General features: G+C 55.0%; 1 protein-coding gene across 1 annotated transcript in view; it reads left to right on the forward strand.

Moving 5' to 3' along the window:
- Positions 1-8,480: 8,480 nt before the first annotated feature.
- Col16a1 (collagen type XVI alpha 1 chain) overlaps positions 8,481-23,087 on the forward strand; it is a 51,754-nt gene continuing 37,147 nt past the window's right edge. Inside the window, 27 exon segments of the mRNA XM_028887633.2 lie at positions 8,481-8,641; positions 10,118-10,224; positions 12,127-12,201; positions 12,284-12,401; positions 13,366-13,489; positions 13,763-14,029; positions 14,607-14,687; positions 14,810-14,935; positions 15,662-15,715; positions 15,991-16,017; positions 16,500-16,535; positions 17,484-17,510; positions 18,230-18,292; positions 18,515-18,556; positions 18,636-18,680; positions 18,763-18,798; positions 19,178-19,240; positions 19,514-19,558; positions 19,635-19,730; positions 19,920-19,958; positions 20,376-20,420; positions 20,578-20,613; positions 21,093-21,203; positions 21,567-21,602; positions 21,840-21,875; positions 21,950-22,060; positions 22,335-22,379. Coding sequence (XP_028743466.1) covers positions 10,152-10,224; positions 12,127-12,201; positions 12,284-12,401; positions 13,366-13,489; positions 13,763-14,029; positions 14,607-14,687; positions 14,810-14,935; positions 15,662-15,715; positions 15,991-16,017; positions 16,500-16,535; positions 17,484-17,510; positions 18,230-18,292; positions 18,515-18,556; positions 18,636-18,680; positions 18,763-18,798; positions 19,178-19,240; positions 19,514-19,558; positions 19,635-19,730; positions 19,920-19,958; positions 20,376-20,420; positions 20,578-20,613; positions 21,093-21,203; positions 21,567-21,602; positions 21,840-21,875; positions 21,950-22,060; positions 22,335-22,379 — 1,857 coding nt within the window. The 5' untranslated portion in view covers positions 8,481-8,641; positions 10,118-10,151.

Consider the following 23,087-nt stretch of genomic DNA (forward strand, 5'->3'; position numbering starts at 1 on the left):
AGAACAAAGCCAGGACATTGCAGAACCGGGGTCGGACTCTCCGATTGTTTCTTTTCTATCTTGATGGAAAAGCTGGATGCATGCCTGCCTCACTGCTGCAGCTTGTCTTGCTAGCCAAGGGCACCTAGCCTAGCCGAGGGCACCACTGGAAGGAGGGAAGGTCCACATCAGTCAGAGCTTTTCTCTACCCAGAAATTCCAGGGTTCTACGAATTTGTGGATCTATGAGTCTAACTGTCTGAGGCTATTGCATGCAAAGAAAGAATGTGGGAGGAGTCTCTGGCTACGCCCATCCTCTCATGCCTCACCAGGCACTGGCTCTGGTCCTCAGAAAGGGGTGGTGGTGGTGGTGCCTCCTTTATACTTTGTATTGAAAAAAAAAAAAAAAACAAAACAAAAAAAAACCCACTTAGGCTCTGCCATTAGCTTTAGGGAAATGGTACACAAACCAGGTCCTTCTAAGCCTGGTGCGCAGAAGGGCACTAGATACTCTAACCAATCAATAGTCGCTGCTTACTGGTTCACAAGCATCTCTCTCAGATCTCCTCTTTATCCTCTCTCCTCTGAGCATCTGCCCAGATGTGCTCATCTGGGAGACAGGTCCCAGTTGCTCCCTCCCACCCCATTCCCAAGTGGGAAGGAGGAGAAAACAACCTAAAGCTCACCCCGAGGGGAGAGCAGAAGGAAAGAGGAAGGCCGCCAAGAGCTTGTGTGTTCTGTGGTGCTGAGGTTGCAGACACTCACTGTGTGTCTGGAATAGCTGCTGTTTATTGGGTTCCAGGAACTGTGCTCAGTACTTTACGGGTACTCCCTTAGCAACCCTCCTTCTGAAGTATGGACAATGCTATTTTTCCAACAAGAAGAGGGAGAGTAGCTTGTCAAAACTCCATACTAAACAGATGGTATGGGTGGGATTCAACCCCATTTAGCCCAGGGACAATTCTTACTTGATTTTTTTATAGGTGAATAAACTTTTTTTTTTTTTTTTAACAGAGTTTCACTGTGTAGCCCAAGTAGCTTTGAACCTGTGATCCACTTCACCTCCTGAGTGTCTGGGGGTCCAGGCCCTTGTCATCAAGCCCAGCCTTACCATCTCCTTTAATTCTTTCGGTGACCGTGAGTGATAGAGGAGGCGATGCTTTGAGAGGAAGAGGTAAGTCATCACCCCAAGACACAGTCAGCAAGGTGTGAAGCCCAGGCCCAAACTCTGATATCATGCCTGCCCAGGCTTCTCAGTGTGGTTCTCTGGGTCAGTGTCATCTGGGAACTTGGTGGACTTTATGGATTTCGAAGCCCGACACTCTGTACCAAGCCCTTCCCAGGTGACAGCGGCTACTTCAAGGGGCTGCCGTAGCCCGACTGACAGAAGCCGTGAGCAGAGCTGAGCTCCCAGGGCTCACATCAGCTCTCATTCTGAGAGGTAAATCTTTGAATGCCCACTGTCCCGGTGGGGCAGCTGTGGGAGTGCCATGCGGTGGGAGTGCCGTACTGCCCAGCACGGTTGGAGGGCTCAGTGATGTAGCGTGTCCCTTTTAACAAAGGAGCGAAAGGAAGGAAGGACTTGCTGGGACTCTTGTCATGTGGGCTCTTTCTTGGATAGCGCTCTGTCCTTTGGACTTGTCCCCAAATGACCAGTTCAAATCCATGTTCCATCTGTGTCCTCTGAGAGACCTTGTGCTGATTATCCTCCTCCTCTCCGCCTGCTTCCTCACCCTTAGAACGGAGCTGGTAATAGTGCCGGGGCCTCCCCTGGTGTTGTGAGACTAAATTGAGTTTTCCGTAGACAGTACCAGCCAGTGCTTGATATGGGTTCAATAAATGTTAGCAGAGGTTATTAAAGGCAAGAGCAGGGTCAAACTCTGGAGTCTTGGGTCTTCTAATGATTCCCATCCCTGGTCAGAGTTTAAAGGAGGTCATGGATTCTGCAGAGCTGTACTGGCCCTGGGAGGCAGGGAGGGTTTCTCGGCTTCCTACTCTTGACTTTGGGACCAGCTGCTTCTCTATTGGGAGGAATGTCCTGAACACTGGAGGCTGTTTAGCAACATCTCTGGCCCGACTCTGGATGCCAGTGGCACTTTTTTCTTCTATTAAGACAGTGTCTTCATACATTGTCCATGTGTGTCTGGAGGGGTGGTGCAAAACTGCCCCTCTGCTGAGACCCATGAGCAGTTAGGCAATGTTCTTTTTTTTTTTTTTTTTTAAGATTTATTTATTTTATGTATATGGTGTTCTATCTGCATGTACACCTGCATGCCAGAAGAGGGCATCAGATCCTACTATAGATGGCTGTGAGCCACCACGTGGTTGCTGGGAATTGAACTCAGGACCTCTGGAAAAGATGCCAGTGCTCTTAACCGCTGAGCCATCTGCCCAGCCCCCAGGTAAGGTTCTTTTAGCTGCTTTCACACCAGGCATGGTGGGTCAAGCTGGGACTGACCGTTTAACCTTCTGTTACAATGGGGACTGAGGACTAGGGCTGCAGAGTAAGGAGAGGTGATGTTTGCACCTGCCTTTTCTCCATGGTTCATTCAAAAGAAGTAGGAAGAGCCCAAAGGGCCAGCAGAGCTAGGACCCAGGAAACCTCAAGGTCTCCCTCTCCCAGCATCCATCTGCACTGGCCATCACCATGTCTACAGCTCAGCCTCCTGGGATCCGAGCTCACCTTTCTAGGACAATCAAGGTAGCCATATTGAGCAAAAGCCTGGTAATATGAGCAACCTGAAGGAAAATGCCCTGACCAGGCCTGGGTGGCAGGTGACCGTTGCCAGGCCTTAGTCTGCTGTGGCTCTGCAGGACAGGTGGGCATTAGCAGAGTGGAGCACTGGCCCTCCCCACAGGACCAGAAAACTGACAGTCAGTGGTAAAAGATGGCTCTCCCTGCCCCAGGGACACGGGCAGCCATGGGGATGTGGTGCTGTTGCTGATTTAGGGCAGGGAGGAGCATGGAGAATGAAAGACAGAAACAGTCAAAGATAGAAAGCCAGACTTAGAAACAGAGCAATGGCTGCACGTGGTGGTGCAGGAGGCGGCAGACAGAGGTGGGAGGGTCATGAGTTCAAGGATAGCCTTGGCTACAGAGTAAGACCTTGGTGAGGGTGAGGGTGGGGGGAACACTACAGGAGGATATATTGGAGCCAGAGAGAGATGCTTAGTGACAGAGACAGGAGGAAGAAAGAGAGAGACCAAGAGGCAGAGAGACACTAGCATGAAAGTCAGCGACAGGGACAGGAGCTGGGGACCAAAACTCAGAGGGACCGTGAGAAAAAGACAGAGAGACCCAGAGACATAAGAGAGAACTGCGGATTTAGACACAGATCTCAAGGCAGAGAGACACGGGAGGGTTTGAAATAGAGGTGACGGTGAGAGAGAGACAAGGACAAGGTCACAGTGACAGAGGAAAGAGATGACAGACACCATGAGACAGGACAGACACCAGAGCCGCGGAAGGATGAAGAAGAGAGTCCTGTCTGATTCAGGAGCTGTGTCTGCATGTGTCTGCATGGGCACCTCCCCCCCCACTGTGTGTGTGTGTGTGTGTGTGTGTGTGTGTGTGTGTGTGTGTGTGTGTGTGTGTGTGTGTGGTGTGCCTCCTGAACGTGCAGCTGCAGTCTATTTGGGTGCAGGGTGGACAGGATACAAGTATAACCCACTCAATCACTAGTGAATATCTGCAAGATGCCAGCTCAGCCATGGTGCCCTAGGAATGGCCGGCAGGATGGGTTAAAAAGCTAACATGCAGACACACACCAAAGCCCTGCAGAGCTCTCCACTTCCATGTGACAAAGACCCACTGGACCTCTTCCACCCTGGGAAGTCAGGAAGGCACTCAGTAGAGACCTGGGTATCAAAGAGCCAGCTTGCAAAGACTAGGGGCAGAGCCCTCTGGGAAGAGAGGAACAGGTAGAAAATCCCTGTGCCAACCTGTGCCAAGCCAATGTGGTGGGTCATGGTTTGGAAAGAACGTGGGAGGAAGCTTGTGGAGTAAGGTGAGGGCCGGCAGCAGAGGTTAGATCGTGAAGGACTTGGTAAGGCTGGAGGGACAAAGCTTGCGGTCTCAATGTTTAAAAACTATTTATTATTATTCCACGCGTAAGACTGTTTCGCCTGCATGTGTGTCTGTGTGCCTGGTTCCCATGGAGGCACGAAAAGGACATTTGATCCCCAGGAACTATAGTTACTGATGGTTGTGAGCCACCATGTGGGTGCCAGGAATTAAACCCAGGTCCTCGGGAAGAGCAGCCAGTGCTCTTAACTGCTGAGCCATCACTCCAGCCCTCAAGACTGGGTTTTTACTCTAGGTAGAATGAGAGCGGAAGGGCAGCTGACAGGCTAGGGGAAGCAGCTTCCTGTCTGCAGGGCTTGGGCCCAGGGTGGGGGTAGTGAGCGGCAGGCGGAGCACTCCAAAGCTTTTGCTGGGGTTCTGGTAAAAGGTGCTTGTGTCTTGGCAAAGGTGGGAACAGAAGACGTGGATGGATGTGGTCTGTACTGTGGGGGTAGAGGGGACAGGCACTGGGGTGGGGGAGGGGAGGCAGGAGCCAAGTGTAGTCTTCAGCCCGAGCATCAGAATGAATTATGGTGGCATTTACTGGGAGGAAGCAGCAGAAGCAGATCTCTGACGAGCAATCCATCAGGTGTGATACGTCTCAGGGTGTGTATGCATCTGTGCTCATCTATGCCAAAACCTGGGTGTGCATGTGTGGATCCCTGAGCAAACCTGAGACATCTGGGTCACTTCTGCTTGGATATGTGGGGGCTCCCAGGTCTGTCCTGGGACCAGGCTCTACGTTGGCCCTGAACCCTCCCCCAGCCCCAAGGGTTGCCCCTGCCATGTGGGGAGTCCCGGTGGCAAGCTGGGGTAACGGAAAGGCTCTGAGCTTTGCCAACATCTGTGCACATTACCCCAGGCCCAGGAGGCTTTGGGAGCCCCACCCGGCAGCGTCAAGCAGGCTCCAGGGCAGCTGGTGGCGATTAGCAGCGTTGATTACCTCGTGGCGATGCCATCTGGGGCGAGGGCACTGAGCCCAGTCCCATGGGATACCCTACTTGCTGATGTGTGGGGCTCTCTGGGGCTGAATGCATATAAACATGTCGGCATAGCTGCATATGCGTCTGAGTGTAAGTGTGGTAGTGTGTGCATTACCTGTGTGTGCCAAGATTCTGCAGGGATCTCGGCTTGCATAGTGGACATATCTGTGTTTTTATGTGTATGTCTGTGTGCACACATGTACACGTCTACGTACATACACGTGCCTGTGTGTGCACACTCAAATCTATACAGTTTTGTTTCTGTTATTTTATTATTTTATTTTTTTTTTAGTACTGGGGAGTGAGTCTAGTCTTGTGTATGAAACTGCTCTACCACTGATCCAACATTCCCATTCCCAGTGTATATTCTGAGAAGATGGACCTGTCTGTGTTTGGATATATCCAGGAATCTAGTTCTGTGGGGAGTCACATCCATCCTACAAAGAGGTGTGCTGTGTGTGTGCTCCCGTCTGCATGAACACGTGGAGTGAGCACACACAGGGGCTGTGTGCACACGCGTCAGTGTGAAGCAGGGTCATGAGGATATCTCTTGACTGTTCCCTAGGTTTGGTTGCTCATATGTACACCCCCCCTAGGGTGCTATCGGATGGTCTCTGGGCATCACTTTCTCAGGCTCCTGCATCTTCAACTCTGAGAGCTCTGGCATGGGGCACGAGGGAGTGAAGAGTGGGTATGGCCAGAACGGTACAGGGTGTGATGGCTTCTGCTTGCTGGCCATGGTCTCCACTCTGCCGCCAGGGTTTGCGTGATGCTAGGCAACTTGTGTTGCTGTTGTACTCCGGGTTTCCCTTCAGCAAGATGAGGTTAGAACACTGCCCGCTCCGTTGCTGAAAAGACTGCCCGGGTTAGCTTAGGTGGAGTTCTTGTGACAGGCCTGACCTGCCTGTGTTCCTTCCTTTTCCTGCCTGCTCCAGAGCTGGGCAGGACTCCATTAGCAATCCACTGTGCTTGCCCACCCCTCCTGACGAGGCTTCTGAAAGCCCCACCTCCTGCACTTCCTGCCTGCTGAGCTCAGCGCTTCCCAGGCCCCACCACTGCCACCGCACATCTGGGCCCAGGCTCAGTGCGGGGACCACAGTGGGGCGCCTCCATGGCGTAGCAGCAGCGTGGTTAGGGATTCCACTGACTCAGCACCTCCAGGGGATGGAAGTGGGGAATCCCAGGGCCGTCATGGCTCTGTCTGGGTTAGATGGGGTCAGGGACTACAGCTATGCCACCTACCCCAGAGGGGAGCCCATCCTCACAGCCTGAGGATCTTTAGCAGCCTCCTTCCTAACCCCAGCATCCACCATACTCCTCTACAACCCATTTTTCCATGGTCCCCCAACTTAGTGCTAAGAAATCTTTTGCTACCTCCATGAAGAGCCTGACCAGCCTCTTCCTCCTCTGAGGAGTCTATTGCTCACCCAACCTCAATTGTTTTTGCTTCTTTAGACTCTGGATAGAAAGCAAACCTCCCCATCACTTAACGCCCACCCCAGCCCCTGCTCACCCTGTCCTCGGCTAAGGATCCCAATAATGAAAACAGCAGCGAGTGTCTCTCCTGTGCCAGGCCGTGGATCACGGCTAAGCGTTCGCACAGATGTTGATGAGTTTCCTTTAACGAAGCTGCGCTGAGATGCTGTCATCTCATCCCCCAGATGTGCACGTGGGATTAGAGATAAAAAGTAGACTTGAACCAGCCCTGCTGCGCCCAGCTATTCAGGAGCCCGAGGCAGGAGGGTTGAAAGATCTGGGCTTGGTTGGGTGTCCCAGCACTCTGAAAGCGGAGGCAATGGGGCTCTCTGTGAGTTCAAGGCCAGCCTGGTCTATAAACGGAGTTTTAGGACAGTGGGGACCTATCTAAAGGAAGGAAGGAAGGAAGGAAGGAAGGAAGAGAAGAAAGAAAGAAAATAAGTTAGTTCTAGGTCTGCTCCTGCTGCAGAGCCGTTCAAGGCCAGCCTGAGCAACTTCGGGAGCCCTTCGAGGCTGTTGGGAAAGGGAGGTTGCAGGGGTGACTCAGTGAGTAACATGCTTGCTCTACAGGCATGAAGACCTGAGTTCGAATCCCCAGCTGGCACAGCAGGGGTCACCTGCAAATCCATCTCTGGGGAGGTGGAGACAGGTGGATCCCTACAGCTCCCTGGCCAAATAATGTAGCTGAATCAGTGAGTTCCAGGTTCCTGTCCCAAGAAATAAGGGAGCACACGCCTGAGAAAGACACCTCTGGCCTCCACACGCATGTGCATAGGCGTGTGCACACCTGGACAAATTTATACAGAACATATACACACCACAAAGGCTGGAGGTGTAGCTCAGTGGTAGAGCATTAGCCTAGGGTAGGCAAACTAGGTTCAATCTCCAGTTTTTTTAAAAAAAAAAAATGGGCCGGGCGGTGGTGGTGCACACCTTTAGTCCCAGCACTCAGGAGGCAGAGCCAGGCGGATCTCTGTGAGTTCGAGGCCAGCCTGGACTACCAAGTGAGCCCCAGGAAAGGCGCAAAGCTACACAGAGAAACCCTGTCTCGAAAAACCAAAAAAAAAAAAAAAAAAAAAAATAAAAAATGGAGACGGCTCAGCCGGTAAAGGTGCCACCAAAACAGTCTTAGTTTGAGCCCCAGAGCCCACACAGTGGAAGCAGAGAACTGACTCTACACGTTATCCTCTGACTTCCACACATGCAGCATGGCATTTACGACTTTGCCTGTGCACATGTTTGGTACATACACACACAAAATAAAAAGTTTTTACAAAGCTGGAGCAGGCAGCAGGGATCTGAGCCTTTCCAATCTCGTGGAGTCCAAGAGGAAAACGATTATACTTCTGTAGAAATGAGGGCAGAGCAGAAGGAGTTAATTTAGCACAGGGGATGTTGCTTCGTCTCTCCTCCCGATGCAGACAGAGGCACTCCAGCCTAGGAATGCTAGGCCCAGGCACTGGAAAAAGCTGACCACTGAGGCTTGGTCAGCAGCCACGTCGCGAGTTCCATGGCTATGGAGGAGGGTCCCTAGCCCTCTCCAGCTTTCTGGGGTCCCAGCCAAGGAAAAGGAAAGGGGGGCACAAAGGAGGTCCCTTAAACCCAAGGCCTGGCCCTGGGAGCGCCTGGCTTGGCCTCCTTCCCGCCAGCCCGCCGCAGGCGCCCCTTCCAGGGCAGCTCTGGGCACGCAGGGTCCCGCCTTGCCCCGCTCGCCCGCGGGCTCACCTGGCTGGGGAAGCGGGACGGGTGCGCCCTGGGCGCAGGGCCAGGCCAGGAGCGCGGTAGTGCAGCCCAGCAGCCAGCGCCTCCGCAGCCGCCGCCGCCGCCGAGCCCTCGCGGCCTCCCTCCTCCTCCAGCTCGGCGGGCCGGCCCAGCTGTGTTCCATTAGCCTCTTGGCAGGGCCCCAGCCCCCCTGGAACCGCCCTCTTCCCCCTCCAGGAGCGGCCGGCAGTCCCGGCAGGCGTGCGCTGCGCGGCACTCAGCCGAAAGAACTCGGGACGCGGAGAAGCTGGGGACAGCGCAGACTGCCAGGGAGAGATCAAGGATCCCCCTGCGGGCCGGTGGACCCCGGGGCCCTGCTTCCCATAGCTGGCGGCCTTGGGGCCGCCAGGATTTCTCAGTGGGGGGTTTCCGGGCCATTGGTAAGTGGGCCAGGACTGGGCTGCTTCACGCTGTAGGCTGAAAGGGCATTTTCTGCCACTGACTCGCTATGTGACCTGGGGCAAGTGGCATCGCTTCTCTGAGGACCTTAGTGCTCTTCTCGGTGGCAGGGTGGTCTGGAAACTCCATGCTGGTCCTGCTGTCTCTGCCTCAATCTGTGTCTGTGTTGAAGGGGGCAGGGTCTCCTTGGAAGCATCCCTCTAGCTATCTCTACAGCCCTCCACTCAGGCTGGGGCCTGGGAATGGAAGCCAGAACACGATGAGCACATCTATGTTCACGCCTCCACATTGCATCCACATGCTGCTCACAGCCGGCTCTCCTTCCATTGGCTGTCAGGAAGGGAAAGCCGGGGTAGGGTGTGCAGAGTGGGAGATGAACACCCTCAGGATGGGAGATGACTAGGGTGGGGGGCACAGTTCCATCCCAGGGAGAAGGGAGGAAGAGTCTAGCCTACATAGACCCTAAACATTGGGGTATGGGGTCCTTTCTGTTGTTATTCTGTATCCAGCAACAAGGTGGGTAAGTTAGGACCTCCTGGGACGAAATCCGCCTTGCCTAAGAAAGTACCGACAGGAAGGGAGGGGGGTGCTCATGAGCTGGCTCTGGACAGGAGTGGGTATGTAAACTCTGAGCTTATTAGTTCTCGTGTCTGTTGGCATGCCTGCGTGCAGCTAGGTTTGACTGTGTAGTCCTGGTACCTATGTGCCTGTCCGCCTATGTGGATTGTATGGACACACATGGCTTTGTGCGCTCATGATCTGCCTGTCCTGGAAGAGGCCGGATGATATATGGCTCTGCTGGCCACTTGCTGAGCCTGCATTGATTTATCTGGGCCCATCCATCAGGGTTTAATAAAACCAAAAGACGAGCATCCATCAGCCTGGGAGGTTGGCAACAAGGTCCTGGGCCCTGGTGACCTGCCCTCCCGCCCCTTGTACCCCCAAGGGGAAGCTTTCTTGGCCCATACACAGCCCTATGATCTCTGCCAAAAGACTCAGTCCAGTCTTTGGCCCCTGACCTTGTAGGCACCTGGCAGGGCTACCTCTGCTCAGCTGAGCACGGCTCTCCAGGTACTGGGCTACTGTATGCCAGCACAGGACACAGCTGTGCAAGCTCTGGGATTCATGCAAGCATTTCAATAAATCTCAAGGACCTCTAGATCCCTTCTCAATCCTGACACAGCCAGAGGGTGCCTGGGCCCTGTTCCTGGGCTTCAGCCAAGCCTTCTGCTCTGGCTGGTGGGTGTCTGGGCCATACAGGTAGCTAAATATTTGTATTATCACCTCTGCCCAGATTCTCACTCCAGGCATGTGTGGGGCCCCTGAGAGGGATGGACACCAAACCCTGGCCACGGCAGTCCCTGGTGTGTGGGTCCCCCAGACTGCTGCCGCTTACCCACACATGCAGTTGTCCCTTGGGCACGTTGAAGCCCACCTTCCCCGTTTCTGGTTGTCAGGTGCCAAGGCTGCAGCTGATCTCTCTGGACCAGCATGTTGGCATCCTGGGCTCCTGGCTTGTGGCTGCTCGGGCTCTGGGCCACCTTCAGCCATGGAACAAACACAGGTGAGCGGACACAGACCTGCATCTGGCTCCCTGCACATAGGTGGCCATGTATATCTCAGTCATGTGGGCATTTATGGGCAAGTGTAGGGGCTGAGCTCAGGTTAGCTTCCGAGGTGTTTGCATACTTGAGCCTGTGTGAATGAGGTGGAGTGTGTGTGTGTGTGTGTGTGTGTGTGTGTGTGTGTGTGTGTGTCTTGTCTCTGAGTATCTCTGGGTTTACGACTTGAGAAGTGCAGTACATTTGTATGTACTCTTGGGTCTCTGCAGGGGAAGAGCAGCCCCTCTCCACAGCACACCCTTGCACTTCTTGCTGGCTAGCCAGATGGGAAGGAGCGGGCATCACACTCTCTCTACGAAAGGCAACTCTTCCAGAAAGCTGCCCAGCCCCTCTGTCCTTCTTATGACAGTGACTCCATCCTCTAGCCATAGGCTCCTTCTTTGCACCAGCCTGGATCTCTGATGACTGCCCACCCCACGGTCCAGGCTCTGGACAGGGAGACGGTACAGTTTGCCAGGGCCCAAAGCCAAGGGAAGTTGACCAGGCGATTTGCCTGGCCTTGCTGGGTGCCCTCTGGGCCCGGTAGTTGCACCACCTAGCCAGGAAGGAGCCCAACTCCTAGGCCCAAGTCCAGGCATCCAGGGTGGGTGGGACTGCCTCTCTCTCTCTCTCTCTCTCTCTCTCTCTCTCTCTCTCTCTCTCTCTCTCTCTGTGTGTGTGTGTGTGTGTATGTACAGGCACATGTGTGTTTTCAGCGTGTGTATCAGAGAGTTTTGCTCTCCTCTCCCTCACCGGGTCCCCTAGAGGGGCTGGGGCAGAGGATTTCAACATCTGTAAGGAATCTGGGCCCATTGCCAAGGGTGAGTCACCCAGCACCGAGGCGATGCTAAAGACAGTGATGGTCTTTCCGGCCAGACTTGGGGGTGGAGATTCCAGTGGGTCACTGTGCCCAGGGACACAGGGCTCTGTCTTTCAACTCGGCTGGACAGGGAGTTGGCTATCTTCTGGGGGGTGACTCGACTTGGCTTCCCAGCTTTGCTGGGAAGGCTCGTTGATCTTAGCCCCTGTCTCTTTGATTTAGGACCTCCATCAACACCAGCCCCAGGGAGAAGGAGGCTGTAGCCACCAGCCTGCCCCTTTGGGGTTTCAGAGACTTGTGTCCTTGTTCGAAGCTCATACCTCTTTCGTTTGCCTTGTCTGGCCTAAGGTCTCGATGGTACCTGGAGCTTGTGGCCCCCTCAGCCTCCTGGTTTCTTTCTGTTGATTCACTAGCTGGGTATGCAGGTGAAAAGTCATTCTGGTAGCCCAGACTTGTGTCTGCATTTTCTACTGTGAATATGGGAAGTAGAACGTCACCAGGCCTAGGACATGTGTGCCAGTGCACGTGACAGCCCTGGGGACATGGGTATGCATAGCTCATGCATGCATAGTCATGTACACACAGTTGCATGTAACACCCAGTGTGCATGGAGATAACATTTCCTCATCCCTGCACTGTTCCTCTGCCCCCATCTAGGCGGAACACATGGAGGAACATGGACATATATCTATGACTCCCCACTGTCTGGGCTCTGAACCACCCAGGGTTCCTTTCACTCCTTATTGGCCTAGCTCCAGCTGGGGTATTGGAAGGCTGTGGTCCTGGGGTTCTGGTCCTGTTCTGCTGTTGACTCGTTCAATGGCTTTGGAATGGGCCTCAGTTTTCCCGGCTATATGCTGGGCTCTTCCTGAGCAGCCAGGGTCAGAAGGCAAGTGTGAGCACAGCCTCAAGGCAGACTAGGTTAAAGGTCCAGAAGGAAGACTATGGACTTGTCCCCTCCTGGGATCCCCAGGAACCCCCCTCCGCCACCCCCCCGACAGCTGCCCTTCTGAGTTCCTAACTCTCCAGGCCAACTCTCTTCCAGGTGAGCGGTGCCCAGCTTCACAGCAAGAAGGACTCAAGCTGGAACACAGTAGTGACCCATCAACCAACGTGACTGGTAAGTGTGGCCTCAGCTGTCCCCTACCCCCTTCCTGGGGCAGCCCCCACTTCTCACTTGCCCTTCCTCTGGTATCCCTAAGGCTTCAACCTAATCCGCCGACTGAACCTCATGAAGACATCTGCCATCAAGAAGATCCGCAACCCCAAGGGGCCACTCATCTTACGGCTGGGGGCTGTCCCGCTGACCCAACCCACACGGTAAAGGACTCTGGTGACCACTGGGAATCCATACCGACCTCAGCCACATCCCTGCATCTCTGGATGTGAGGCCCAAGTCCAGGGCCTCTCTGGAGGCCGTTTTGAGCATTCCCCTGCCCAAAGTCTACCCACTGTCCACTCCTGGGCTTGCAGGGGTGGGTTTTGTGTGTGTGTATGTGGTGCCTGGCAAATCCCAGCCTGGCTCTCACCGGCAATGGCAGGACCAGGTGAACCATGAGAACCCTAGGGTGGTTTCAAGAGCCTGTGTCTATGTGAGTGTAGCCTTGTGTGAGGTCCAACTCCCAGCAGTCCCTGGGCAGTCCGGCTCCTGCTGACTTCCTTCCCTTGCTGTTTATGCAGAACCTCTTGGTCTTTTCCTTAGGATCTCTCCCCAGGTCCATACACCATGCTGGCTTCTTTGGGAGCTCCCTTGCCAAAGTTGGGATGCAGTGCTGAAATAGAAAAAAAAAATTGAATTATGTATTTATTATGTGTATAGTGTTATGCCTGCATGTATGTGCACCCCATGTGTGCAGTGCCTATAGAGGCCAGAAGGGGGCATTAGGTCCCCATAGACCCCAGTTACAGATGGTTGTGAGATACTATATGGATGCTGGGAATCAAACCCTGGTCTTCCAGAAGAGTAGCCAGTGCTCTTAACTGCTGATCCATCTCTCTGGTCCCCTGAGATGGTTTCAAGGATTCTCTGTTAATGTTCCTCTGCCCCATAGGGCCCCATGAGACTCCACAGGGACAAGCTCTTGCATATTTTCACCACTGGCTTTCCTAGCAGCCAGCGAACCCTTAGCACCCCCAAGGCGCTCAGTGAATGTGTCAAGATGAATGTGTACATGGTTTGTAAGTGTGTGCCGTGCTTGTCTCAGGTGGGCTCACACCTGAGTGCCAGTGTGCTCAGTGGCTGGTTGTCCCTGAGCCTCAGAGCGCCCTCTCTTCTCCATTGCAGAAGAGTGTTCCCTCGGGGCCTCCCAGAGGAGTTTGCCCTGGTCCTGACAGTCCTGCTGAAGAAACACACCTTCCGGAACACATGGTACCTGTTCCAAGTGACCGATGCAAATGGGTACCCACAGGTGAGCCCACCCTTTTGCTCCCCCACTCCTTGGGCAACTGGTTGCATTAATCCAGCTCAGCTTCTACCCACACTTGTGGTTTCTGGGGCTTCATCCCAGCGCCCACTCTCGAGACTGCCCCCAGTGCCCATCACATTCTTTCAGGATTTTCCTCTCTCCGACCCCAATTGGCTTTCTCCCCTCCTGTGAAATAAGCTTGAGGCCCTCGACTTTTCCATGCTATGCCTCTAGAACTCTGAATCCCTGTCTTTTTTCTCCCCCAATTTGTCACAGATCTCCTTGGAAGTCAACAGCCAGGAGCGGAGTCTAGAGCTCCGGGCACAGGGCCAAGATGGTGACTTTGTGTCCTGCATCTTCCCAGTGCCCCAGCTCTTCGATTTGCGTTGGCACAAGCTGATGCTGAGCGTGGCAGGTCGTGTGGCCTCTGTGCATGTGGACTGCATCTCAGCCTCCTCCCAGCCCCTGGGGCCCTGGCAACCCATTCGGCCTGGGGGACATGTATTTCTGGGCTTGGATGCTGAGCAGGGCAAGCCTGTTTCGGTGAGTGCCGGGTCCTGGTCTCTGCTCCCACCTCTGGGGGGGCCTTGAGCTCCTGAGAATGTGTGTCTGTGTTCAGAGCTCCCTTTGGGGCCATTGCCTTCCATATGCAGTCTAACCACGTCACCCTGACACTCCAAGCCCTCCACCATCTGGGCTCTAACTGTCTCCCGCATTTTCCTTACATCTCTCTATTGACGACTGGGGTCGATTCCCTCCTAGTCTGACAGATCACCTACGGAATTTGCATATTTGTGCCTTCGCATATACTTTTCCCTTTCCCTGCCATGCTTTGCCTTGCATATTCATGTACAGGATGGGCCCAGTTTGGAGGGAGCCCCCTCTTTCTGCCCCCCTCCATCTTCTTTCTTCCTCCCTATTTCTTCCTCCCTCCCTCCCTCCCTCTCTCCCTCCTCTATCTCTGCTTTTAGCGACAGCTCTATTCTTGATGGCCTCCCTGACCAGCCTAGAAAGACCCTAAAGTCAAATCCTGGGGCGAAGACGTCTTTGAGCTTCTTTGGGGACCAGGGCAGAGCTATTTGATCGTCTGAAATAAGATGAACCCGTGTTTCCCCCGCAGTTTGACCTTCAGCAGGCGCACATCTACTGTGACCCAGAGCTGGTGCTGGAGGAGGGCTGCTGTGAGATCTTACCAGGAGGGGTGAGTAGCTGCCCCCCCAGCACATGCTGTGTTGGAGAGAGAGCAGCCTGCATGGGGATGGCAGAGGTCTGAGGATGCATCTGCCTTTCTCCTGACCCTGGCCTTTCCCCCACATTGAACAGTGTCCCCCAGAGACCTCCAAGGCCCGCCGGGATACCCAGAGTAATGAGCTCATTGAGATCAATCCTCAGACAGAGGGCAAGGTCTACACCCGCTGCTTCTGCTTGGAGGAGCCCCAGAGCAGCAAGGTGGGTGAGCAGCGGAGGTGCAAGGGAGACAGTTCCACTCCCGACCTGGCTGAGGCCTGCCCCCAGACTCAGCAGCCCGTGTGCCTAAGCGGAGGAAGATCTCTGAATGTGGGCTCAACTTATGTCTTACCTTATGGAACTCAGGGAGGCAGAGAGAGAACCCACGGGGGAACCCCATGTCTGCTGCTTGTTGGCATTGCACATTATGCCACTCTAGCTCTGACTCTGGCCAGTCTCCCACTAATGCCATCTAGACCCTCCTGTGGAGAGCAGGATCCAGTTTGCAGTTTCTCCTGGGCAGAGATGTCTGGGCCCAGAGGTCAGGCTGCACTGTTTTCCCGGAGGCTTTCTGCCTCTCCCAGCACCATGGCCAGCTGCCCTGTCCACTCCCAGGTTCTCTGGAGGTGGCAGGGAAGCCCCATCCTTCCCTCAGCCCCACCCTCTGGCTGGGCAGTGTCCCTGCCTACCCAGGCACCATGCCCAGCCTTTGGCTGCAGAAACACAAGATCCCATTGATTCTCTGCCTCTTTTCTACGACATCACATGGGGGGGTGTAGGGGGGAGAGAAGGGGCGCCTGTGGGGGGGCAGCCTCGGGGGTCTGAACAAGCCCTCGATGTCCTGGGAGGTGCCAGATGCCAAACTGAGGGGGTGCCTGGCATCCATGTGCTCTGTCTGGATGCCCCTTTTCCAGCGTGGACCCCAGAATTGTCCCTCTGTCTGTCCAGGTGGATGCACAGCTGATGGGAAGAAGCAGCCAGAAGGCAGAAAGGGGGACAAAGGTAGAGCTGGTGGGTGGAGGGAGAGCCCATGGTGCCCTCTGTCTGCCCTGCATGCCCTCTGTGAAGCCCTCGGAGAAGATGCCACGCTCCCACTCTCTTCCTGCCCAGACAGAGCTTGGCTGTGTGGTGCCAGTTCTGAGAAGGGAAGACAGACTGGGCGGGGACGCGGTACTGGGCGTTCTCTAGAGAGCTGGCTCCTGCCTGCTCTTGTACAGGGGCTTGCAGCAATGCTTGGTCTCGGGTTTCCCCCCACTCCCATGCCTCCCTCTTCCCAGGCCCAGCGGGAGACGGAAGCCGATGAGGTGAGCCTTTTGTCGGGGCTGGGAGGTGTTGGCACTAACTCTTTGGATAAAGGTTTTGAGGCATAGAGCCTAGGTGTGGGGGCGATGAATAACTGTGAAACACCCAGCCTTCCTGAGGACCCAGCACTAGGCCCTGTCCGCTCTGGATTGTAGGGTAGAAGCCCTGAAAGCCTAGGTCTTAGCCGTGAAGCCCTTCTCCAGTGACATGCTGTGTGGCCTTGGGCTTGTTACTATTCCTCTCTGGGCTTTTCGTTTGAGAAGATGGCTGTAGGTCTGTGTTGGTGGGAGATAAGGGGCAAGGCTGGCTTTCTATGCTTTCTGTCTCTATGTCCATCTCAGGTCATGCTAAGGACATGTGAGGGGCTGTTTGGACAGAGAGAGAGAGAGAGAGAGAGAGAGAGAGAGAGAGAGAGAAGCTCATGTTGGATAGGGCTAATCTCAGAGGCTCAGAATTGACCTGCAGGCCTGTTCTTCTCTTTCAGTGCCCGCCCTGTGTCCACGGTGCCCGGGAGAGCAATGTGAGCGGATGGAGGGCTGTGGGCGGTGTGGCCACCGTCTGGGGGTGGTTGTAGCCTAGAGTAGCCTGGAGCTTCCTGGTTGAGGACAAGGGGGCTTTGTTGGCCTTCCCATCCCTCCCTTGCCTGATTCCCAGAGCTACGCTTAGCCCCACCCCTAAATCCACCAAGCCCTGACATCTCAGCGGGGTGTCCTGATCCAGGATGGTGGCCTCCTTGGTGGGTGGGAGGGGACTCGAGACCTTGGCTGCTGATTCCAGCTGTGTGCTTGCCTCCAGATCTCAGATCCACTTTGATTGGAAGGCACCACATGTCACCTTGGAGGCCTAGAGCGGGAAAGGGCGGGGCGGGAAGCGGGGGCGCAGCCCAGGGACACACAGCTCAGAGCCTGAGCATTCTCCTCTCCCAGCCTAGCCCAGCCTTCCCACTGGGAGTCTGGAAGGACAGAACTCAGGGCTCGGGCGGCAGCCATTTGGTCTCTACTGTGCCCCTTCTGCAGGCAGTAAGGGCTACTGTGTTTTGAGCTGATGGGCTATATTGATTCATAAAGGGCAGGAATCCCCTAACTTTGGGGCAACTTAGATGTACGCCCCCCGCCACCCCCACCCCTTCTCCTCTTCTTTCCAGTCTCCCATCAAATCTGGTAAGGCCATGGTTCCCAGATGTGCTGGGGTTACCATGGTAACTGGGTGACCGGGTTAGCCTAACAGCTTGAGGTGGGGCTAGCCAAAGGCAGGCAGGTTGGGGAAAGTAGATTGGACCCCTCTGCTGGCTGTACAGCCTAGGGAAATAGAGTCAGCATGCTGATTGGCCTGGGAGGCAGAATGGGGGCTGGGATTCTTGCGGTTGGGTCTCAGTGCGAGCCTAGCTGACTTGCTGGTCCCCTCTGGGCCCCTGGTTCCCTCTTAATCCCTAAAGTTCAATGTTCTCTTCCCTCTTCTGTTCCCTCAGGTCACACTTGGTCCCTCTGGTCCCAAGGTAAGACCTAGCAGAGAAGAGAATTCTCCTCTCCTCTTTGGTGGCCTTGGTCCTTCCCATGTCATGTGGCTCTGTAGTCATGTGTTTATACCACAACTACCCTGGTGTGTTTAAGTGTGTATTGGAGTGAGTGGGTTGTGTGTGCAGAGTCCAGAACTAACCTTTGCTGAGGCCAAGTACCTTAGTACGTAGTACCAAGCCCTGGGTCCTGGGTGCACAATCCTCATTCCAGGAGGTGAGTGTTCTCCTTTGGCTTGAGGGGAGTCTGGGGGCTCACTATGCCAGGCATAGGTCCTGGGATGCGCCAGGGTGATTGTGTGCAGGTGTCCCTGTGGATTCCGGAACACACAGCTGCACCTATGTGGTCCACAGGCTGAGAGTTGAACCCCCTATGCACCTGGGGGGTCTAATGAGCCTCGGCTTGTGAGTGATGGGGTGAACGTGGCATGTTCGCACACCTGCTGTGTGTTCGCTCGTGTGCGTGCCTGTGGGCGTGGGGCAAGGGATGCTCTGTGTGAGACTGTAGGTTTGCCAAACAGTCCTTTGGTGTATACGGAACCCATATACTGTGGGTAGTGCATGGTATGTGTGTGTGGGGGGCTTGGGACTCTGCGTGCGCGCGCGCATTTGCATAGTAGATGGATGGAGGCAACCAGGGGTGGGGAGTACTTCCTGGAGGCTCCCTTCAGGCACCACCATCACTCCGGTTTCACCCACAGGGAGGGAAAGGTGAGCGAGGCCTGACTGGACCATCAGGCCCCAAGGGAGAGAAGGGAGCACGGGTAAGTGCCCTAACGAAATCCACACCAGGACCCCTCCCCCTGGAAATGAACTTCCCACCATGTCAGTGGAAAGCCTGGCCAAGTGGGCGTCTGGACAGGGTTCTACAGTGGTTATTAGCATGCCGGAGCCTATTTTCTAGGGGCTCCTGGCCCTTTCCTAGCTACAAGTTTTGGTGACTCCCCTGGAAGGCCTTAGCCTTGACCCCTGCTCCTTACTCACAGGGCAACGACTGTGTCCGAGTCTCCCCAGATGCCCCACTTCAGGTAAGACTGGGAGGTGAGGCCTGCTTCAGGGCTGAGGCAGGGCTGTTCTGGCCACTTCACCCCTTTTCTTCCTTGACAGTGTGCCGAAGGCCCGAAAGGAGAAAAGGGAGAATCGGGAGACTTGGTAAGCCCGGGACCTACCACAGGGCAGAGACGTGGTCCTGGCCCAGCCTCACCCATCCGTCTGTGCTCCTTCCTCATCCTAGGGACCCTCAGGACTCCCAGGCTCAGCAGGCCAGAAGGTAATAGGCTTATGTTTGGAGGGGTGGGTGCCTGGATGGGCCACGGGCCTATGTTCGTGAGGAGGGAAATGTCTAAGGTCTTCCTAGAGAATTGTGACAGTTGGCAGAGTTGACTGACCCCCCCCCCCCACGTCCCTTCTAGTCCTCTGCCTCAGCCAAACACCCACCACATCTAGAGGGCCACGCCACGTGCTTGTGGAATGAGTGGTCTGGCTGGTTTGGAAGTCCTTTCTGTTGTCTGCCCTTCTGTGGAAGGCATTTCCTTTTCCGAAGAGGCCGAGTTGGGGAGGGGGGCTCTGGGAGGCACTTGGCCCTTCACTGATTGGAACTGCCTCGCTTCTGCTCCTCAGTTCTTGCCTCTTGTGTCTTCCCTCCCCAGGGCCAGAAAGGCGAGAAGGGTGACGGAGGCCTCAAGGGACTGCCAGGAAAGCCAGGCCGAGATGTATGTTGCTGGGGGACCCCCTCGCTAGGCCTCAAAGTGCTAGATCTAACCCAGAGGTTCAGCCCCTCCTCCTGGCCAAGGAGGTGAGGTGCTGTGTCCCAGGAGGCCTCTTGACTCTAGGTCTGGTGATATTTGATGGCCATAGGGCAACCGGTTGGGGTCTGGCATGGGAGAAGGACAGTAAGGGTGAAGGAGGTGTGTATTTACTTTCCTGTCTCAGTGGGGCGGAGGCCAGGCCCCTGGCTGTCCCTACCTCGGCCCTCTTCCCCACAGGGTCGGCCAGGAGAGATCTGTGTCATCGGGCCCAAAGGGCAGAAAGTGAGTTGCAGGCCTGGGTGTGGGAGGGGCGGGGAGGGCTAAGGTGGTAACTCTCTCATGACTACTTGTGTGCTAGGGTGACCCTGGCTTTGTTGGGCCTGAGGGACTGGCAGGAGAACCTGGGCCCCCCGGCCTCCCCGGGCTGCCTGGGATAGGACTGCCTGGGACTCCTGTAAGTATCCCTGTACCTCTTCTGCTGTTCTCTCCTGAGGACTTTGTCCCCCGCCACCTTCTCCCCCGGGGTGGGGCTCAGTTAGGGATAAGACCCCGTCCCAGGGGTGCAGGTTGGAGGAAGGCTTAAGACAAAACCCCTCCTCATGCTGTGGAGAAGAGACTTGTACCACTCTGTTTCTGTCATCAGGGAGATCCGGGTGGCCCACCAGGCCCTAAGGGAGACAAGGTAAGCGCAGAGGCCGTGTGGACACAGGCCGGGGAGGGAAGTGTGGTCGTGCAGTGCGCATGTCCCAGGAGGCGGCCAGGCTTTGGCCTGAAGAGGCTCAGTTCAGTCGGCTTGCTAAAGAGGGTGTCTCTATTCCGATACTAGCTGGGGTGGGATCCTTGGCTTTGGTGAGCAGCAAGCCCTGGAAATGTCTGTCACCTCCTCCTTGTTGTAGGGAAGGGCACTCAGAGCCCTAGTCATCTTGTCCTTTTCCAGAGCTAGACACCCAGGAGGACAGGCAATAGGAAGAGAGAGTTTAGTCAGCCAGTGAACCAAATGGAGAGATGGGAGGTTCGGCCGAGAGGGCCGGATGAAGGGACAAAGGGATAGAGGTCACATCAGTGGGAACTTCCCCTTTAACCTTTCTTCTGGTCACAGGGCAGCTCTGGGACACCAGGAAAGGAAGGCCCTGGAGGGAAGCCTGTGAGTGACCACAAGCAGGGGAGGGGGCCCTTGCCCACCATGCCTGGGTCTGCTCTTCCAGGGCCTCCAGGGGAGGGGCTTGGGTCCTCAGCTCTTTCCTGGCATGGTGATCCCTCTGCCCTGGCATTAATGCCCCTGCTTCTCCCCCTACAAACAGGGGAAGCCAGGAGTGCCAGGGTCTAAGGGAGAGAAGGTGAGCTCCAGGCCTGGCTGCCCTGGGTTGGGGTGGGAACAGGATCCGCTCTGAGCAGCAGGGGCACTCTGCCCACGTGCAGGGCCTGCCTCGGGTGACCCTCTCTTTATTACTGTGGAAGCTATATGATTAGATCAGGAGCCTGCCTGGCGGCGGGGGGGGGGGGCGGTCAGCCAGACACAGACCCTGTCTCTGGCACCCACATGGTTTATGAACGTGGGGGGCGGGGTGGTCTCTAAGCTTCTCTCTCAGCCCATTTCATATCTGTCAGTGGGACACATGTGTCTCCCCCGGTTGGCTCTGAGGACGTAGTTGAAGGAAGTCTGGGACTCCTTTCCTGAATGAATGAGTCGCTTGGGCATGAAGGCCCTCGGTGTTCTTGCCCACTTTGATGATGGGGATGCCCAGAGCGGGTGTGACGGACCTTCGTCTTCCCCAAGGTCTCAGCCTCACCCTATCCTCCTGTGGTTGTTCGCTAGGGTGACCCCTGTGAAGTGTGTCCAACGCTGCCTGAAGGGTTCCAGAATTTTGTGGGACTCCCTGGAAAACCAGGTCCTAAAGGGGAGCCAGGCGATCCTGCTCCAGCTGGGGTGAGTATCCAAGGGACCACTGAGGGACACACACAGAACAGACCCTGAGGGACTGGGGTGGATCTCAAAGCCACAGAGAGATTACAGCAGAGTGCAGCCCAGAGGGGGTTGAACCATAGAGCCCAGGGCTGGCTAGAGTGTCATCCCAGGTTTCCATGGCAACCTTCCAGCACTCCCCCCAACCCCAAGAGACTCTAGGATATCTTTTGGGCAAGACAGGGTGGAGCCATCTCTTACTTTGAATGGAGCCTGGCTCTGGGCTTGGGTGTTGGCTGGAGACGATGGAAGAAAGTGGTCATGGCCAGGGTTAAGGTCCTGGCCCGGCCTCCTCATCTCACGCTTCCATATACCCCTCTCTTCCAGGAGGGCCTAGGAGTTGTTGGACTGAAAGGTGACCGGGTATGTAAGAAACCTTCAGGGGACATTTAGCCTAAGTTTATTTCCCTTGTTTGTTGTGTAAGTTGATGGACGCTGCCTCGGAGGTGCTGGCTTTGAACCCCACAGGATGGGGGGGGGGGCAGTTCAAAGGGCATCTATGTGGTGTGTCACACTGCTGTCCTTAAATATGGCTAGAGCGTTTGGGGTGTCCCCACATGCCTGGCCTCGGCCCACAAACCCTTTTTGTGTTTCCTGCAGGGAGATCCAGGCATCCAAGGCATGAAAGGGGAGAAGGTAGGAAGCTGCTGTGCCCTGCTCTTTGCCTGCTGCCCACTTGGGAGGTTTTGATTCTTCTCTTCCTTCCCTAGGGGGAACCCTGTTCATCCTGCAGCACAGGGGTCGGGGCCCAGCATCTCGGGCCCTCTACAGAGGTCAATGAAGACCTAGGCTCCCCTGGCCATGGTTTACCTGGCCTTCCGGTGAGTGACCTGTCCTTGGCATACTAGTGGCTGCCCTGACTCTTCAGGATCGCACACTTTGGGGGCAGGGACCAGGAGGTAGCCATGAAGCAGCCTGCATCCTGCATCCAGCACTTTCCCTTGTCTGCGCTAGGCTGCTGCTTGTACAGTAGTAACTGTCTAGCAATTCCTCTCATCCCTTTCTCTTGCTCGTTGGACACAGACACTGGGAACTTGGAGGGGTGTCAGGCAAAGGCGCTGTAATTCCATATTGTTTTATTTGTTTTGTTTTAAGGGGAAATCTGGAGTTCCTGGGCCAAAAGGGCTGAAAGGAGAGAAGGTGAGCCCTGGGCCGGGCATCAGAGATAGGCAAGGCCAGGGAGACAGCCCCAAGAGGCAAGTGAGGCAGAGATCAAGCTGTAACTTCACAGCAGACTGCATTCATCGGGATTTTTGTTTTGTTTTGGTTTTGGTTTTTGAGACAGGATTTCTGTATGTAGCCCTGGCTGTCCTGGATCTTGCTCTGTAGACCAGGCTGGCCTCAAACTCACAGAGATTCACTTGCCTCTGCCTCCCAAGTGCTGGGTTTAAAGGTGTGCGCCGCCACTACTCACCCCCATCAGGGTTTTTTTTTTTTTTTTTTTTTTCTGAGCAGAGTCAAGTAACTTATTTCCAAGAACTTCATATTCTTCAAGAGAATTCCTCAGTGTTGTATTTTTAATTTAACAATAATCTAAAACTATTAAGCACATCCAAGACTACCTTATAGCAAAATAATATTTAACTCTTCTTTTCTACTCATTACGTGCCAGGCACGGTTCCAAGCCGTGTGCATGTTATATTCTTGTTTTATTTCCCCCAGATCTGATGGAGTACATTTGTTCTCCACTATTCCCATTTTATGGATAAGGAAAATGAGACATAAAAAGGCCAAGGGAATCTCCCAGTGCCCCGTGGATGTTTGGATACAGAATTGTGATTTGAGCCCAGCAAGTCTGGCTCCACAGTCTATAATCGCCACCACTCAGCTGGGTCTCTAGATTTCAAT

The sequence above is a fragment of the Peromyscus leucopus genome, chromosome 2 (genome assembly GCF_004664715.2).
Source record: "Peromyscus leucopus breed LL Stock chromosome 2, UCI_PerLeu_2.1, whole genome shotgun sequence".
Classification (NCBI taxonomy): domain Eukaryota; kingdom Metazoa; phylum Chordata; class Mammalia; order Rodentia; family Cricetidae; genus Peromyscus; species Peromyscus leucopus.